The sequence below is a fragment of the Poecile atricapillus genome, chromosome 21, assembly GCF_030490865.1.
Source record: "Poecile atricapillus isolate bPoeAtr1 chromosome 21, bPoeAtr1.hap1, whole genome shotgun sequence".
Lineage (NCBI taxonomy): Eukaryota > Metazoa > Chordata > Aves > Passeriformes > Paridae > Poecile > Poecile atricapillus.
In genome coordinates this window covers 6,234,259-6,253,303 of record NC_081269.1, presented here as the reverse complement: position 1 = coordinate 6,253,303, position 19,045 = coordinate 6,234,259, and the positions used below count along the sequence as shown (strand labels likewise).

At 51.3% G+C, this 19,045-nt stretch overlaps 2 protein-coding genes across 2 annotated transcripts; both read right to left on the bottom strand.

Annotated features, from left to right (window-relative positions):
- Positions 1–16: 16 nt before the first annotated feature.
- GUSB (glucuronidase beta) lies at positions 17–10,264 on the bottom strand. Its single transcript, XM_058854307.1, has 12 exons — positions 10,010–10,264; positions 8,298–8,486; positions 7,708–7,889; positions 7,105–7,247; positions 6,752–6,939; positions 5,920–6,072; positions 5,228–5,406; positions 4,689–4,835; positions 3,610–3,694; positions 1,969–2,145; positions 1,365–1,500; positions 17–237 (listed from the first exon to the last, which is right to left on the bottom strand). The coding sequence occupies exons 1-12, from the start codon at positions 10,244–10,246 to the stop codon at positions 80–82; spliced, it is 1,974 nt and encodes a 657-aa protein (XP_058710290.1). The 5' UTR covers positions 10,247–10,264; the 3' UTR covers positions 17–79.
- A 992-nt stretch (positions 10,265–11,256) lies between these two features.
- Positions 11,257–19,005, bottom strand: LOC131587121 (argininosuccinate lyase). The gene is made up of 16 exons (XM_058854645.1): positions 18,652–19,005; positions 16,810–17,004; positions 16,618–16,701; positions 16,253–16,309; positions 15,603–15,700; positions 15,438–15,515; positions 15,127–15,204; positions 14,681–14,733; positions 14,394–14,456; positions 14,136–14,250; positions 13,644–13,728; positions 13,417–13,476; positions 13,198–13,281; positions 12,868–12,948; positions 12,669–12,775; positions 11,257–12,587 (listed from the first exon to the last, which is right to left on the bottom strand). The coding sequence occupies exons 1-16, from the start codon at positions 18,664–18,666 to the stop codon at positions 12,437–12,439; spliced, it is 1,404 nt and encodes a 467-aa protein (XP_058710628.1). The 5' UTR covers positions 18,667–19,005; the 3' UTR covers positions 11,257–12,436.
- Between the last annotated feature and the right edge of the window lie 40 nt (positions 19,006–19,045).

The window sequence follows — 19,045 nt, the reverse complement described above, 5'->3', positions numbered from 1 at the left end:
TGAATCAGGCGTAAAACTTATTTAAACAGAAATTTAATAACAACTTTGACATAATCCCCAGCCCCTAAACCCTTTGTCTTCATTTTAGGAAGAGGGAATGTGATGTTATTACAGGAGGAAGACAGCTTGATTCATTTGCAATCTTCCAGTATCTGTCTCTAAGAACAAATGCGGCTGCTTTGGGCTGGCGCTGGCGGGTGAAGATTCCTTTCTTGTTCCCCAAAACTCGTGTGGTCCCTGCAGAGAAATTATAAAATAAAATATATAAACCAAGCTCTTCCAGGCCCTGCTGGGAGCTGTTACAGTGTAGGTACTAAATCTGGCCAGGTGGAAGAGACCTCTGCACTTCCTTCTGCACAGTCAGGTACAGCAGGGAGCTTGGCAGGATCCGTGGCTGTGACAGAGCAATCCAGCTGCAATTCCTTGTTTTTTACAGCTACTGAGCTGGGACATTTAATTGGGGTGTGCCCTTTGATCAGTGTTGTATCTACAATAGATTGGCTCCACCTTCAGATTGAATGGAGGAAATAATGATGACTGTTTACTGTCCTGTGTGGTGTCTGGATCCTTTCTGCCTGTTTTAATTTTCCTAGGAAATGAGAGAAGATTGCAACACATAGAGAGACTGGAACTGCATCTGTGTGTGACCTTGTCTACGTGTTCTCAGTCCTTTTTGATGCTGCTTTTCTGGCCACTGCCATCACTGAGCTTTCTAAAGCCTGTCCTGGTGCTCTGCAGGGTATTTTAGTGCTGTTCCTCCCTCTCACTGACTGCTCACCACCCCAAGCCCCTGCAGGTGGCATAAGCAGAACAGGTTCATTAGTTGATCTGAGCTGTGATTGTTTAATTTCTGTGGGACTGCACTGTAAATGAAGGAATTTCCCTTCCTTTGTGACTGCACTTATCTGCATGGTGGAATGTCACGGTGACACAGCTGTTGTGCCAGTGTGGCATCTGCTCCTCTACTGCTAAACCTCTACCAAGTTCATATGGATTATTTAAGGTGCTCTGTTCCCAGGGTAGCTGTAGGTGACACTGGAAACAAGAGAGATGTCCCTGACAGCTGCCTGAAGCTCTGAATTGAGGGTGGCCAAAACCCAGGAGCAACCTGGGTTCCTCACAAGCTTCCCCTGTGCATTGTCTCATGTTCCTGGGAGCAACTGTGCAGGAGAAAGGATGAATTAAGCACAGGCAGCTTCCCTCTTGGCTCTGGTCATGCTGGATCTGGTGACAAAAGCAGCTGTGCTCCATCCTGGTGAACAGAGGGCCTTTTGTCCTACCCTTCAGCACAGTCTTTGTGTGGCTTCAACCACTCAACTCCCAGGGAGGATGGAGAGGTGTTTGGAATATAAATAAAAGCTCACCTTGATTGGTCATGAAATCAGCAAAATTCCAGATGAGCTCCCCGATCACGTACTCCTTCCTCTTCTTGTCAAAGATGGAGTGGTACTCCCTGAGCATGGCCTGCTGGTACTCCTCAGTGAACATCAGGGGTGGGTCCTGCAGCCAGGAGAACAGGGTGAGGGGACAAACCATCCCAGCACAGCCATTCCCACTGCCTGAGGAGCTATTCCTGAACAGAAACTCTGTGGCTGCCTGGTCTGCTGGTTGTGCTGCGTTAACATGGCTGTTGTGACCATTAGCAAACATAAAATTCCAGGTATTTCCAGGGGGAATTCCCTTGGTGGCTTTTGTCATGTCAGGGACAGCACCACAAAACCTCCATTCTCCAGGGTTTGCTTTCATTTAAGCATTTTCTACCACTGCCAAGGACAGGTTTTGGAGTCCTCTTTAGACAAAGTGAGTGGCAAAGCTCACTGGTTTTGATGGAGCAGGATCCCAATCCTGGAGCCTTTTGGACACTAAAGCATCTCCCAGCAAACCAGGCCCAGTGGTGCCACCCTCTCCCAGGGCCATTTTGCTGCCCTGTAAGAGCTGTTTCCATCTGGCAAACACCACAACACTCACACTGTGCAGCCCAGGCACCGAGTCTGCTCCATATTCACTCTGGATAATGGGTTTTTGGTAGGTTTTATACCAGTTCTCAAACTGGGCTGTGAGCTGGACTGGGATCACTTCCAGGTGGCCTGGGTCATGGTACCAGGAGAAGTAGCTGTTCACACAAATCACATCCACGTAGGGAGCCTGCAAAAAACAAGGTGAGAGTGTTTTGGCACAGACTTCAACCTTGTAAACCTAAATTCTCCTTTGGGTTCATTTAATGGAATCCAGGTTTATTACACGTGGAAAGAATTGTTTCCCCCATCACTCAGGCCCTCCAAACATCATCTCTTTCCCAGGAAAAAAAAGAGAAAAAGGATAAATTTAATAAGCTAACAGCATTAATCTGGCAATTTTTCTTACAGATTAGGAAGTAACAGCAAAGAGTTAGACAAGATCAACACGTTTCATTCTCAGGTTTGTTAGAAGTTTTTTTGTTTCCAAGATGTCTCTGGCTTGCTGGTACATTTAGATGTACTTTTTCTTTTTGAGTATTGGAATGTGATTATCAAGTGAGTGGTCAAATATTTTGACTAGCAACTAAATTTTGTGCATCAATGGTGCAATACTAAGACTAAAGCATTCTGCAAGTTATTTGCCATTTCTACCACATGGACAGTGTGATAAAAGGGCACAAAGCCCCCTCAAGATAAAGTGATGTTGTATGTAACTTGTTCAATGTTCTCTTAACATGTTTTGTAATAAAAGAAAAAGAAAAAAGTTCTAATATCACATCAGTGTGTGAGATCTGTTCTTTGGGTTTGTTTGCCTGAGCTTCTCCAGTTGGGCAGAGTGGGAATGGGACATCCAAAAGCAGATTCCTGCTGGGCTCTTTCAAATTTAAAGCATCAGAGGTTTTGTTTTTTCTGGGGTGGGGAAGAAAAACCTCAGAGTTGCAGCCATTCCTGCTGATTAGAGCACATTTTAGAAGAAATCCAAAATGTAACCTGGAGCAGGGATGTGTGGCAGCACCAACTCACCTGCTAGAAATTATTATTGTACAAGGATCGATCCTGGAAACAAATACAGGTGTTAAAAAATCCTTGGTCCATGCTATGAAAGGCCCAAAATTCCAAGGAAAGTGCCTTTTGGTTATTTATCCAGCTCTAGGGCTTTAACTGTGGAGCTGGAGGAGCTTTTAGATTACTCAACACGAAGAGACATCTGCCAAAGAAGATCTAGAGCAGTTTAAAGCAGGAATTAAAGCAAAGCTTCCTTCCTTTAGACTTCCATAAGGGTTGTGAGCATTTTAAAGAGGTTTAAGCTTTGGCTTAATTGCAAGTGAAATTCCTGAGCATTAGTAAACACAATCAATGGCATAGCAAAGCATGACAATATTTATGGAATTCAGGGACATAATCCTGCACACAAAGAATTGTTCTCTCCTACAGATCCTTTTTTTTTTTGTTGCACTACAACTACAGGATAAGGAGATTTCTACTAGAAACAAAAACATAATTTTTCTTTAGCCTTTCCCTGTTAAATACCTCCTGTAAATTTAGGGAAGGAGGTGGGGAAAGGACTATAAAACAAGAGGAAGAAATTTAATGTATGAATTAAAAACAACAACAACAAAAAAGAAAAAGCTAGAAAATGAAGCAAACTTACACCACGATCAAGAGCGTAATTAGCATCTGTCACAAAGGTGACTGGTCTGGAGGGGTCGAGAGCTTTAGTGTGAGCTATCACTGTCCTGTTTGCAAACAGTAAAGCAAGAGTTCAACAACAGCGTGGAGAAGCACAGCCCCCTCTCCCCAGGCTCTCTGTCCTTCCACCCACAGACAGAGCTGCTTTTGATTTAGCAGCCAGTGCTCTAATGAAATAAAGGGAATATCTGCCACCTGAAAGAGAGCAGAGTGGAAGCACACCAGGCACAGGCACATGGGGTGGTGCCAGCAGCTTAGAAGTTGAAGGGACAGTTGAGTTTGAGGATGAAACTGTAGAAAGGGCAATGGGAAGTTTCTGAAGAACTCCTGGGATGTGTTCTTGAGGCCCTGTGCCACAGCAGGCAGAGATTGGATGCTTTTGAGGAAGCCCTGAGTGAGGGAGATGGGACAGAATGGGGCAGTGAAGCTCTGCTGCTGCTCTGACACTGCAGGAGGGTGGTAGAACATCCTGAAGAATGAAACTTCACATTTCTCTCTTAATGCACCTACAGCTCCCAGGGACAGCCTGCTGCCCATTACACAGCTGCCTCTGGGCTCTCCAAAGCTTAAATCTCTTTAGAAATACGACCAAGGGGACTGCAGGGACTCAAAGCAGTGGCTTTGAAGTGGGGAGGCACAGAACAAATAAGCAGCACTAACTGCAGAACCTTGGTTCACGATGAAAGGCCAGTTATTCTACAGCTTTGCTGTAATTCTCAAAGGATTCAGCACTCATCTGCCAGTGCTAACAAGGAATGTTCCATTCTCACCAAGATTTTACTTAACCCTTAGCTCAAGAAGAGATTCTTAAACCAAGTGGACTCCTGGTAATTTTGTGGAGCCTTGGTGGTTCAGAACCAACACGTTGGGACAGTTCTGAGCATCAGTTTGACACATGCAGCCGTTCCATTTCAGTTTCCATCTGCAGGTTCAGTTCCAGGGTCCCCAGAAAATGCCTGCCCTCCCTTTACTACCTCTCTGTGCCATCCCAAAGGAAGAAGAGGCATCAGCTGCCAAGAGATGAGGAGCAGAGGCACTTACTTGAAGTAGTGAGCAGCTGGGGGCAGCTCTGACGCCGGCTCGTTGGCCACTGACCACATGACCACTGAGGGCCTGTTCTTATCCCTGCGGACCAGCTCCTCCATCACAGCCAGGTGATGCTGCAGGGACTTGTTCCCAAAGCTCTCTCTGGAAGACAGAAGGAGATGAGGCTGTAAAATCCATCCCCTCTGCCTTTCCCTGTGAAAACTCGGCCTCTGGGCACGGCAGAGCCTTGATGCTGATGATGACTGAGGATGGCTTCTGCCCTATTTCCACAAAGTTTGCTGCACAGTTCAGGGCCGTGGTTTGGGCTCGTTAAAGGAGCCATGTGGCAAAATGTGGCAAAATGCCCTCTGCTTGCCCAACATCCCGAGGCACCGGTGGTGCAACCGGAGATTTCCAAACGGAGCAAAGTACTCCCACTATCAGCACAGGGTGGGACACTGAGGACCAAAGTGTCAAAAGGGTAACGGGACACTTGGAAACAGCTCAGGGAGGAGCAGAGGAGCGAGGGGCAGGGCGTGCTGGGCAGCTCTTACGGCAGTTTGATGCCCACCCCCGGGCTCTCGTCGATGACCACGATGCCGTAGGCGTCGCACAGGTCCATGATCTCCTCGGCGTACGGGTAGTGGCTGGTGCGGAAGGAGTTGGCCCCCAGCCAGCGCAGCAGGTTGAAGTCCTTCGCAATCAGGGGCCAGTCCAGGCCTTTGCCACGGATCTGGGGGGAGAGAGAAATCGCCCCTTGTGAACACAACTTCCCTGCTTGATCCAGCCCGACAGCCACTGTCACAGTCAGAGGGGTTTGGGTTGGAAAGGACCTTAAAGCTCGTATCATTCCACTCCCTTCCACACCTTCCACTAGCCCAGGTTGCTCCAAGCCCTGTCCAACTGGTCTGGAACACTTGCAGGGATGGGGCAGCCACAGCTTCTCTGGGAACCCTGTTCCAGGGCCTCCCCACCCTCATGGCAGAGTGACTGACTGTCAGCGTGTCTGACTGAAAGCTCTGGCTGGGAGATGCTTCAGGGTCTCCACCAGCACATCCATGTGCCCTGAGGGATGCCATGACTGTGGCAGGAGCGGGCATGGTGTCCCCTTAGTGCTTAGCCTGGGAGGAGTGTGTGAGGAAACAGCTCCTGGGAGAGGAGAGGGGAGGGGAGGCAGCGCAGGTGCCACCTCAGCAGCTGGAGCTGAGGTGGCCCTGGGTGTCCCTGCCATGGGTGCCACACTTACATCTGCATCCTCGTGCTTGTTGACGCCGTGGAAGTAGAAGGGCCTGCCATTGATGAGGAACTGGGTGCTGGTGACGTGCACGGTGCGGATGCCGACCGGGAGCGTGTACACGTCCTCCAGCAGCGCCTCGCCCACCTGGGCCTGCATCTTCACCTGCACGGCCAGGGAGGAATGGGAGGGATCCTCACGGGGATGCCCAGAGCTCCCTCCCCATCTGTGAGGGAGATTTTGGCCCCACATCCTTTCCCAGCCCTGCCTCAGCACACAGCCAGTTCCTCACTGCTGCTGCTCGGGGGGAGCCAGGTCTGACTGAACACAAAATAGAAATGCAAGTGGAAGCTGAAGGATGAAGAATGAGCCCCTGGATGACCCTTCTGGCACTTGCTCATCCCAAACACTTCAGTGTCTTTTCCCCATAGCATCCCCCAGGCCATTTCTGTGCCCTGGACAGAAAATGCAATCGTGCTGACTGACACATCACCTGCTGGGGACTCAGAGCAGCTCATCCTCCCCAGTTTCTGCACCTGAACATCACTACTGACCCAAACTCCCACAGAAGCTCCCAGGCTCGAGCTAGTGAACTCATCATCTCCTCGGAGGGGATGGGCTGGACCCTCAGTGTGAAGGGCCAGCACCTCAGAGCACACTGCAGGAATGCTCTTCTCTCTGGCAGACCCTTCAGGAGCTGCCAAAGCTCGATTTGATTGCTGCCTAATTAGCAGAGCCACTCTGGTCACACGCACAGGGCCCGTGAGAGGAGAGGACAGAGGATGGGCCCTATGGCAGTGCCTTCACCCTATGAAACACACACAGAGGAGGAAATGCCATTTACCTCCAAGGAGTACAGGTATCCAGGGTTCTCGTGCATCAGGTAAGGCCACCAGAGGTTTGGGTTGAGGACTTTGAGCTCTCCCACTGGGCCATCAGCTGTAGCAACCACCTTCCCCTCTTGGTCACGTAAACTCAGGGACAGGGAATTGGCTGTGCTGCCAACCACTGCCACCTGATACTGCACCATGGCTGGCTCAGGAAACAAAAGACAATCAGAGACTGCAAGAGGACAGCTCAGCCTCAGGAAAAAGCCACCAGCAAACAAATTCAATCAGACTCATGCAGGATATTTTCCCTGCTGCTCTTGTCACCTCCATTTGGAGTCTGAGGGAGCTGTAATTGCTCAGGACCTACCAACACTGTCTGATGAGGTGGTTGTCACAGTGATGTCATCGATGTAGGCAGCAGGAGTGGTGTACAGCACAACTGGGCGGTGGATTCCAGCATAATTAAAGAAATCGAACCTGGTGTTCTGCACAAAATAATTCTTGGGGTACCTGAGTGAGCAAGACAAGAAAACTGGCTGCATAACACTGCTGAAGGTAGCATGTGGATGCTGGCAGTGCAAAATAATCGTGTAAAACATTGTTACGACAGGCTGGATCCGTCTTTCTGCTGCTACACCAAAGGATTTTGCAGTTAACAAAGAAGTTAACAAAGATCTTGATCCTTCAGGAGAGCTGGTACTTGCAGCTTCCAGCTGAATCCAAGCTTCTCAAACCTGCCCTTGATTCAGCTTGACAAATCAGCCAACCTGAGCTCCCTGTGCACACAACAGAATCAATAACTCACTGCTGATTCCCCACACCACCACAGCTTAAACTCCTCGCTGCTCTACCAACAGAATTCACCACAAAGACAACCCCATGGAGGGATTTATGAACCAGCAGCTGAATAAACCAACCCTCTCCCACACCCCTGGGATGAGCCCAGCAGTAAAACAGCCCAGGAACTCACCTTGATTTGTCAGTCATGTACTGGATGGAGCCTGGGGGCAGCGTGTGGGGGGTCAGGGTGTTGTTGAGGGCGACAGTGATGCGGCACAGGGTGTCTGGGCTGCCCTGCACCACGCTGCTGATGTCAGCCTCAAAGGGCAGGTGCCCCCCTTCGTGTTCCACCACCTGCACCCCATTCACCCACTGCAAGGAAAGACCCCAAAAAAATGGGTTATTGGGATTCTGCAGTGAGCAGAGCACGGAGGAGGGAAGCTCAGTTACAAGGAACACCCGAGCTCTTGATCCTCAAAGGATCTTTCAGGGAACAATCTTGGTCTTTGAGGGATCTCCCTTTGCCAGGAGCTAGGTCTGGGTGACAACAAGTGTCACTGAAGGACACAGTTTAGGGCAGAGCCATTAACCAGGAAATGTTTAGTTACCAATCCCAAAACTGCAGGATCAGAGAAGAGACATTGCAATTCATTCTTGCTGGGGGAAAACAGGCACGAGCTCAGAAGGGGATGCAAGATCGAGGCAGGGACGCATTTGCTGAACAAACCATAAACCTGACTTCAGTCCAGGCTAATTTAGGAAGCCCAGGGCCACACGTACCACGATGGAGTAGTAATGGGCACTCCCGAAGCGCAGCACCACCCTGGGGGCGGGATCGCCCTGCAGCCAGCGCAGGGGGAGCAGCACCTCCTTCTCGTACCACACCCAGCCGATGTAATTCTCCAGGCTGGGGTCCTGAGTGATGTCGTTGAAGCTGGCAGGCACTGGCATGTCAATCACGGGGCCGGTCTGGCAGGAATTGCATGGAAAAATAAGGAACAGAGTTTAAAAAGAGGAATTTTACTACAGGAGGTGTCCCCTTCCACTGACAGCCTTACAATGTCTTTGCCAAGGGGAAATCCTTGGGAAAAGCTGTTTAAAAACTGCTGAGATCTCTCACGGCTCCTACACAAGCCCTAATTAGCACCAGGCACAGGAACCTGCCTGTTCCTACAGGAAGCAGCTGCTCCTTTCTTTTCCCCTCCTGCTGTGCAATGAAATGTTTTCATTAATGGCTCTGGCATCACAGAATCAGAGAAGTGAGGGGGCAAAATCCCAAGCCCAAGTTGTTGTTTCAGTGGGAATTTTCTCCTGCACAGCTCCAAGAGCAATGTGGAGGTTGTGGTGCTGTTTGTCAGCTAAGAGCTGTAGTAAAAGGGTAATAAAATAATAGATATTTTGGGCAGTAATAGATATTTTGGGATATTTTCCTCCCCATGGAGACTGGGACGAGTTCAGCCTTTCTCACTGTATGAAAGCAACAGAGATTCCTTGGGATTACAACAGAATCCATTCAGTTGCTTATTCCAATATGAAGATTAGAGGGAGGCAGTGTCACAGTACATTGAATATTGAGGAATCCAGATGCTGTTGCCAAACAGAGCTGTTCGTTTTCAGCACTTTCTGCACTCGGGATGTTGCACAAAGGAGTTCTGCAGCTTCTCCTTTCCTGAGGAAGCTTCAGGAAATGGAATGAGGAAGGTCTGGGCACCCAGGGTGGGCATCATGTGCGGGGCTGACTCAGCATTGGCTCTGCAGAGAGCCCAGTGCCCTCATCAGAAAATCCTAGCTGGAAAATCCCTGGATGGGGAGGAGGATTTTCTAGCATCTGATGCAGGAAAACTCTTGCCTGTGCTGGCCAAAACCTGTGTACTCCTTCAGGGTGATTCTCTGAGGTCTAAAACAGGTTGAGTGCACCCATCTAAGCCTCCCTTGGAGGGGACATATTTCAGGATTCCTCTCCTCTGGCAAAACTTCCAGCAGCACATTGTCCTTCAGCTCTTCTCTCCTTCCACAATCCGGCACCAAAATCGGCCAAAAGGCTAAAAATAGAAATAATGAACGACTTATCCATTTTATGCATAAAACCCATTAATCTTCTCTGCCAGGTAACGTAGTTAATTTCCAAGCAGATCCCAGCCACACCAAAACTTTGTCTACCAGCACTCTGAAAGTTTGGAATAAGCAATTCCCGGTGCCCATTTTTGCCGGTTCTGTGCTGCTGGAAGCTCAGCGCCGTGCAGGGCCCTGCAGCCCAGGACAGCTGAGGGTGAACGGGCTCCGCTCAATCGGTGTCTGCCTTCGGAGCAGCACCGGGGGATCATCAGGGACAGACAATCAGGAACCGCCTCCAGAGAAACCCGGGCAGGGCCGGCACAGAGGAAGGCAAGGAAAGAGGAAGGGAGGGAGAGAGGAAGAAAGAAGCGGAGCCCCCGCAGCCCGGTTGGGAGGGGAGGAAGCGCAGCCCGGCCGTGCCCGCCGCTCCCCGCTACCTGCCGGAGCGGCCGCCGGTACCAGCGCTGCGCGAAGCCGGCGTCCCTGCCCGGAGACAGATCGGCGCGGAAGCTCCAGAGGCCGCCGAGCTCCCTGCGCTCGCGGGAGGGGGTGTCCCGGGGCTGCAGCATCCCGGCGGGACCGGCCGCCAGCCCCGGGAGGAACAGCAGCAGCACCGGCAGCAGCAGCGGGCATGGCCCGGCACCGCCGCCGCCGCCTGAGGCCGCCTGCGCCATCTTGGATGTGGGCGGGGCCCGCCGGGGAGGGGCGGGGCCGGGTGAGGGGCGGGGCCAGAGCCCGATCCCGATCCCGATCCTGATCCTGATCCTGATCCCGATCCCGATCCTGATCCTGATCCTGATCCTGATCCTGATCCTGATCCCGATCCTGATCCCGATCCTGATCCCGATCGTGATCCTGATCCTGATCCTGATCCTGATCCCTGTCACTGTCCTGATCCTGTCACTATCCCGATCCTGATCCTGAGACTGATCCTGATCCTGATCCTGATCCCTGTCACTGTCCTGATCCTGTCACTATCCCGATCCTGATCCTGATCCTGAGACTGATCCCTGTCACTGTCCCGATCCTGATCACTGTCACTGTCCTGATCCTGTCACTATCCCGATCCTGATCCTGAGACTGATCCTGATCCTGATCCCTGTCACTGTCCCAATCCTGATCCCGATCCTGATCACTGTCACTGTCACTGTTCCGATCCTGATCACTGTCACTGTCCTGATCCTGATCCTGATCCCTGTCACTGTCCTGATCCTGATCCCTGTCACTGTCCTGATCCTTATCCTGATCCTGATCACTGTCACTATCCCGATCCCGATCCCTGTCACTGTCCCGATCCTGATCCCGATCCTGTCACTGTCCCGATCCTGATCCTGATCCTGTCACTGTCCCGATCCCGGTCCCGATCCCCCTCAGCGGGATGAGCGATCGCAGAGCCCGACAGGGACCGGGTCCTGTCCCCACAGAGCCCCCGGATAAAGCCACGAGTGTCCCGGAGTGGAGGCGCCTCCAGGAACTTCCACGCTCGGTCCTGGATCGCTGGATTCCATCGAGAATGGTCCCCTCTCCCTCTCCCCTCCTCTCCTTTTTATTACTTAGGGTTTAAATGTATCGATCACCCACTTGTACTTATTTATTAATTTTCTTACTTATTTACGCATTTATTTTTTTATCACAGAATCATTAAGGTAGGAAAAGACCTCCGAGGTCACCGAGCCCAGCCTGTGACCCAACACCAGCCTGTGACCCAGAGCAGGGCACTGAGTGCCACATCCACTCTTCCCTTAAACACCTGCAGGGATGGTGACACCACCTCCCTGCACAGCCCCTCCTGATGTTTGATCACCCTTTCTGTGAAGGAACTCCTCCTGATGTCCATCCTAAACCTCCCCTTAAGCACAGCTTAGGTTTATTATTATTATTGCTTGCTTACTTTTGGTTATTTCTTTATTGCCTGCTTGCTTACCTCTATTTATTTTCAGAGTCACTTGTTGAAGAGTGAAGGTTAAAAGTTATTGGAAGTGGCAAAACGGGCGATATTTGGGGAGAGGAGGGAGGATGAGCTCTTGAAGAATCAAGACGCAAAAGCAGAATTTCAGTGAACTACAGACACCCCAGTGTTTATTAACTCCAGACTGAAACTTTTTCTCTTTTCTGCTGCACTTCTTGCACCTGGATTTCTCTTTTTTTTCTGAGCCGAGCTCTTTTGGGATACTCTCTCACAGGGAGTTCTGTTTATCTCAGTTCTCTGGGTCAGGAAGAAAACTCTAAAGCTCCTTTAGAGGATCTTGTTTCTCGTGTTTATCTGGATGTTATTACAAAACTTGGCAGGCTTTTCTAGACTTTTTGCACAAGTTTAATTAATTTTGCCTTTTGGCTCACTTTGGCTCTGAAGGGACAAAATGGCCTCGAACTATGCAGTTCTTTTATTTATATATTTATTTGTATCTAATTAACAACAGACACATATATTATTTCTCTTAATGACCCATCACTTGTGTGCTGCACTGCGGCATTTTCTATCTAATCACTTATTATTACTAAAAAACTTCTAGAAGAAGAAAATGAAGAAGAAAGAAGAAGGAAAAGAGACAACACTTTAAATTCTCTATCTTGTCTTCTATTTTTTAAACTAGTTTAAACTCTAAAATGTAACTCTTTCACCTAGTGACTTAAGAAAACTTTCTAACTTACACACTCACACTTTAAGCTTCTTTATTTAACTTTAACAGCTGTTTTCATGTAACACCATGAAAACATGCCTATAAATTTCACCTTCTATGAAATTCAGTGTTCTCCTGGATCTCAGAGCCAGGCATCAGAGACAAGGGCACTCACTTTGTGTTTCAGACTCCAACACAGAGCGGTGGCACAGGCACAGCGCTGTGGGGATCTCTCCCCACACTCTAAACCTGTTCCTTGAGCCTCTTGAGCAGCTCCCTCAGCTGCTCGATCTGGGTGGACACGCTGCTCTTGGCGGTGCCGCCCGCGGCCGTGTACTGCTCCACGCTGCTCACCACGCTGAACACCTGCGCCACGTCGCTGCCAAACAGGGGGCTGGGGGCACAGCGGGGCTGTCAGGGGGCTCTGGGCTCTGCACAGGGCTTTTGGGCACTTTGAAATAACAGAGATCCAAACCTGATGCTCTGCAGCTCCTCCAGGCTGAGGTTGTTGATGGTGATGCCTTTGGTCTCGGCCAGCTGCACGGCTTTGCCTGAGGCCACGTGGGCTTGTCTGAAGGGCATCTGCAGGGGGAAGGGGACAGGGCAGAGGGGACTCAGCTCAGTTCCTCTGCACCCAAAGGAATCCCAGCTCCAGCTCTCCCTCTGGCACTTACTCCCTTCCGAACCAGGTAGAGAGCCAGGTCAGTGGCCAACATCTCCGGGCTCAGCGCCCTCTCCATGTTCTCCTTGCTGATCTGCAGGAGGAGGATCCCAGGGACATGTTACCATCCTTGGGGAGGGGGTCAAGGTGAGGGGAATTCATCTGGAGCTCTAAAACAATGCTCTGGCCCCCTGAGCAGCCGGCAGAGGGGACCAAAGTGAGCACCGTGGGTGAGGCACTCAGGTTTTCATTTGGGAGCAATCTGGAGCTCTGCTCTCTCTGTTACTCACAGAATATGCACCATGATGATGCTGAATAGTGAGAAGATGAGAAGAATCCTTACCTGGAGGGTGGAAATCACTCCAGTGGCAACCTGGAGCACAGCATTCAGGGTGTCTACGACATCAAAGACGGCCTCCTTGTCCTCCTGCGTTGGAACAGCGATGGAAATGGCTCTGAGCCAGCCTGGTGCAGCACAGAAACCCCCCAGGCCGAGCAGCCCAGCTCTCCTGACTCCTCCAGCCAGCAGGAGAGAGGCTGTGGAGAGGAACAAGTGCTTTACCTGCAGGTCCTTGTTGTAGGTGCTGGGGAGTCCTTTGAGGACCATGAGAACTGCAGCCAGCTGCAGAGGGAAGCAGGAGAGGCACGGAGTGAGGCACAGAGCAAAGCACAGCCCCAGGGCAGGCTCAGAGCACACAGCCCTGCACAAAGGAAAAGGCAAGGAAAAGGAGATTCTCCAGCCCCAATATCAGCAGTTTCCTCTCCCTCTTCCTCCTTGTTGGGGCTCACCCGGCCGAACACTCGCCCGGCTTTGCTGCGGATCAGCTCCAGACTGTCGGGATTCTTCTTCTGAGGCATCAGGCTGCTGCCAGTGCTGGGTGGGAGATGAGTGGAGTGCACTGATGAGCAAAACCCTCACCCACACACACACATCATCACTGACCCAGCCCTCCAAAAGCAACGTGTAGGACCCTCTTCACTGTACTCCTGTTTAGGAAATCAGTGAACTCACTGTGCTGCTCTTTGATTTTGCACCTTGTCTGGAGCTGCCACACAGTCCCACCTCCCAGAGAGAAACTTAAAAGGGGGATCCCCCTTCCAGGCTCCCCCAGGTGGTATCAGCAGGTCAGTGTCAGTGTGATCTCAGGGAGGGAGGGCTGTGTTTGTGGCACCCCAGAGACAAGGAGTCTGCTGGGATTGCAAACCCAGCCAGGCAAGGAAGGGCTCTGGCAGCGTTCCCAGCACAGGAGGAAGCTCTCTCTGCCCAGAGCTGACACCTACCTGTAGGCATCAGAGAGGGTGAGGAAGCCGAACTCGCTGGTGCTGTAGATGATGAGATCCTCAGCCATCTTGCTGAGGTGGATCATCAGCAGGGTGGCAACTGACAGGAATTCCACTGCAGGCAAGGCAGGAGATCAGGAGGGGGAAAAGGTGCTGGGACAACCCAGGGAACCCTGAGTGATGGATTCCAGCCCTTTATTAAGTTATCTGGAAAGGTGTCAGGTTCCCCCAGTGCTGGCAGGCTTTGGCTGTGCTTACCCACAAAGTCCCTCTCGCTGACAGCATCCATGCTGTTCAGGCTGATGGAAGCAAAGTCCAGCTCTGCAGGGAAGGGGATGGACACAGGAGGTCACACTGGCCCTGACAGCAGCCTGAATGCACCAGGCTGCCCCAGGGGAGGTGACTTGATATCTATTCATTATCTTCCACCCCCTTGTTAAAGTGCTGCAACACATCCAAAATAACAGCAGGACAATCTGCTGATGCTTCCCAAAATCCCAGATATTGTGAGTAGTTCTGTTCCTCAGTCCCAGGGAGACATTTACCACTGCACAGCAGCTCTCTGTCGATTCCCAGGGGGTTTCCAGCCAGAGCTCCACTGCCAGGGGAGAAAGAACCAGAAGTCACCCGTGATATCCAAACTGATATCTGACAAAAACTGAGCTCTAGTGATGTCACCTCCTGAAGATTCCCTTCCCCCAGTTCACTTTGATATCACAGTGTGGTCTAAGGCTCATCAAACCCTGAACTCTGGACTAAACCAGATTTTCTCTCCCAAACAGGAAGGGATGCTTAATGGAAGCCCTGTAATCCTTGACTTCAAGAAGGAAGAGAAAAATATTTCTGTGGTGAGAGTCTTTGGAGAGGGAAGCTGGGCTGCAGTGTCTATGGAATAGAAAGCCCAGTGGCTCAGGGGATGGACAGATCTGTCTCCTGTCTTTATCTCAGAGCCAAGTGAGGGCTGAGGATCACAATATACAACACACTTTACCTTCCCAAAGGCAAGACATTGATCCTCCTCTTCACCTCTCCCAGGCGCTCAGAATCCCGGGTCAGAGCAACAGCATGGCTGGGGAGGGACAGGAGAGATGAAACACGGAAAATATCCCACTCCAGGAGGAGAGAATGGCCAAAGGATGGAGGACAGGGCGTTTCCCAATCCATGCTTGGATTCCCAGCTGGCCAGAGCCACACAGGGAATTCCTGTTGCAGTTTGCAGGGCTCCCTCTGGTTTGTCACCACCCCTGGCTGTCCCCTCAGCACAGCAGGGCCCCGAGGGTGCAGAGGGTGGGAGGTGCTCACCTGAGCAAGAACTGGCTCCATCGGATGGGCTGAGCTTTCTGCAGGTGGGTGTAGCCAGGCAGGATCACATCGATTTCTCTGGGAGGGAAAGGAGGACAAACCCAGGAGTCTCCTCCCCAAAGAGGCCAAAGTTACGGAAAACAGGGACTGTGGGAAAGGACTCACATGGCAGCACGTTCCACCAGGGTCTCAATGAGCTGCAGGAGGTGTGTGGAGATGATGGAGAGGGAATTCTTCATGAACAGCTTCAGGTCAGTCACAACCTGTGGGAGATTGGACACAGTCAGGCCAAGCACAATGGGACAGAATCAGTGACCAAATATTGCTCAGCAGAACCCCCAGGCACTGTTATCCACTCCTGGCTCTGTGTGAAGGGAAATCTCGTATGGGATGAATCCCTGGTCACTGATTTGTGAAAGCTGCTGTTGCTTTCCATGGACAGAACCAAAATATGTTATTTTCATATTGTCAGATATTGTCAAATTTGTAGCAGAAATTTCCCAACAAACACAAGCTGATCATCCTGAGGAGGACTGAGCCTGAAGGATGTGTGTAACCAGCCAGCAAAGTGAGGGGTTCTGGGGGTTTTCAGAGATGTCAGTGGAATTTTGTGGCCTTTTACCACCAGGATGCAGCCCTGCAGATCCCACTCCCCTGGGTGGATGAGTCACTGCAGCATCATTAGTTTGAAGCCATCATTAATTTAAAGGGAATACAGGCTGGAGTGTGTCAGGGCATGAGAGAGAAGGCATAAAAATACTCAATTAAAGAACTGAGGTGGAGGAATAGAGGAGAAAAAAAGCTTCTGTCCATACCTGATCATTCCTGCTTCTGCCAGTGTGCAGCTTCCCAGCTACGTCTCCAATCAGCTCCTGAGGACAAGAGCAGGAGTTGTGTCAGCATCTCTGTGCTCTGAGCAGGACAGTGCACATCAGCACATCTCCCTGCCTGGAAGGGACTCAGCTCCAGGATCCTGTGAGGAAGCACGGCACGTGTGCTGGGGAAGGAAGGGCAGCTTTGGGCTCTGTGCTTGTGCAGCCCCAAAAGGGGGTGTGGAGACCCTTGGCCGTGCCCCAGGGGGGTCAGTGCCAGCAGCTCTGAAGGGATTTCACAGAGGGACACAGGGACAGCCCTTCATGTCAGGCAGAGCATCAGGAACAAGAGGCTGGAGGAGCCAAACCTTCAGCCTGCGCTCGTTGGCAGTGTGGATATCCTCATCAGTCTGGATCACACCAAAGACTCCTTTGGACCATTCCTCAGAGATCTGAAAACAGCAGAAACATCACAGTCAACAAGAGCAATAGGTATTCAATCCAGGGAGGCTGGTCAGGAGCCATTCATTCACCTGACAGTTTTTGAAGGGAAGAAATACCTTTTCCAGGCCACCCAGGATCTTCTCCAGCTCAGTTTTGGACAGGATTCCAGACTTCTCCAAGGCTTTGGCATAAGCCCTGCTCCCCTGGATATCCACCTCAGCCAGCCTCTGGTCGTAGCTAATGGAAGCATTGAGCATCTCCATGATTGGATCTGTGCTTCCACTGAATCTTCCACCCCAAAGCTTATTCCCCTGAGACAGAAAATAGAAAATTAAAGAGGCCTAATGAGTTCAGATAAATCCTGTGCACTCAGTAACATCCAGTGATCCATTTATCTGATACAGAGGCCATGGTCAGCTCCTTTCAGTGTGACAGCACTGACCAGAACATCCCCTGGACTCCAGGACCTCTGGCAAGTGGTTGAAGAGCTGGAGAACACATCAGTGTCAGAGTTATTTACCCCTGAGCTCAGAGGTCTGGCCCAGGAACCCTCCAAGATATTTTATGTCTGCAGGACTCTGCTGGGAGTCCTTGAAATTACTGTCAGGGAAAGATGCAAGACCAGCACAGATTTCTGTTTTGAGGCCTTGTAAAGGGAGGAAAAACTAAGCAGTCAGTAGGATTAGACTGATATTAATATCCCTTAAATCCTTTTTGTGCTGTTTAACTAACAGATTCTCTGACTGACAAAGAGCTGTGGGCCAGCACAGCAACAGAAGTGTGGTTTTCCCACCCAAACCAGGATTCCTGTGGTGACCTCAGCCCCTGGAATGTGTCACCCACATCAGAGGGTGACCAAAGGCCTGTGCAGGGCTCCAGCTGTGCCCCACAGCAGGGCGGGTGTTGTGTGGGAGCTCCTCCAGCAGTGATTCAGAGCCTGGGTGGCCTCACCTGAGCTGTCTCACCTGCCCAGAAGATTTTTTGCATGCCCAGGTTGGAGAGCCCAAGAAGTTTTAATTCTGCCAGGCTTGCACTGCAGCGGGTGAGAATTTTACTTGGGCAGAGACAATTTATCCAAGATTTCAAAAGCAACTCTCCAGTGCTGCCAGTGCACAAAAAGGGATTGGAGGACACCTGAAGGAAGGGATTAAATACAGTTGCATTGCAGAGTGAATAATTACTGATCTACTTGATTTTTTAAACACCACTAGCAAGTTTCTTCTCATGCTGGTCACTATAACTACCATGGCCAGAGCTGGCAGGACAGCTGGAAGCTGATCTGTGCTAAGGCTTCACTAGCCAGACAAAACATGGTTGAGTAACCTAAAAAATGTTTTCCCTGGTGACTGTTTCCATGTCCCTGTGCCTGAAAGGACAACAGGAGAGAGCCTGCAGAGGTGAGGGTGTAGCCATGTCTGAAAACTGGCTTTGTCAGAAAGCTGAGGGAAGGCAGAGAGAGAAATAAGAACTGAAAAAGTGTTAGAGATCCTCAGCAACCACTTGGTGCCCCAAGGAGCAAAATGAATACTAAATTAAAGGCCATTCCAGAGGCTCAGCACTTAAGTGGAGACCAGGAATATCCAGGTATTTAAAGCTTCCCATCAAAGCAAGGAGTGTGTCAGCAGAAACACTGCAACATACACATTTACAACCGGGAAAGCAAAGCTGGGGGATTCATTTTAGGCACCTCCAGGACTCTTTGGAGCAGCCTGGCAGTGAGGGCACCGCCTGGAACGCGGAGCAGCGACTCGCAGGGCACAGAGCGAGCTCGCCAGGATGCCTGGTCACGCCTGGGCAGGGAAGGAAACTGAAAACGCCGCTTTTGTGCCGAGCAGTGTTTACACAAGCTGCGGGGAAGTGCCAGAACACGAGGATCGGCCCTGCCCGGGGGGGGGCTCCGGGACAGCCTCGCTCGGCCGAGCAGCCCCGGACAGCCCCGGGAAGCAAAGTTCGCTCACCTCGGCTGCTGCCATCGCTCCCGGCGGGCACAGACCCGGGCCCGGTCCCGGTCCACTCCCGGCTCCGATCCCAGCTCCAAACTCGGCTCCAATCCCAGCTCCGGTCCCGATCCTGGTCACGGTCACGATCCCAGCTCCGGTTCCGATACCAGCTCCAAACTCGGTCCCAATCCCAGCTCTGGTTCCGATCCCAGCTGTGTCCCGGTCCTGATTCCAGCTCCAATCCCAATCCCAATCCCAGCTCAACTCCGGTCCCAGTTCCGCTCCCGGTGCCGGTCCCAGCTGCAGTCCTGGTCCCGATCCCAGCCCGGTGCCGGTCCCACTCCCGGCCCGATCCCAGCCCGGTCCCGATCTCAGCCCGGTGCCGGTCCCACACCCGGCCCGCTCCCAGCCC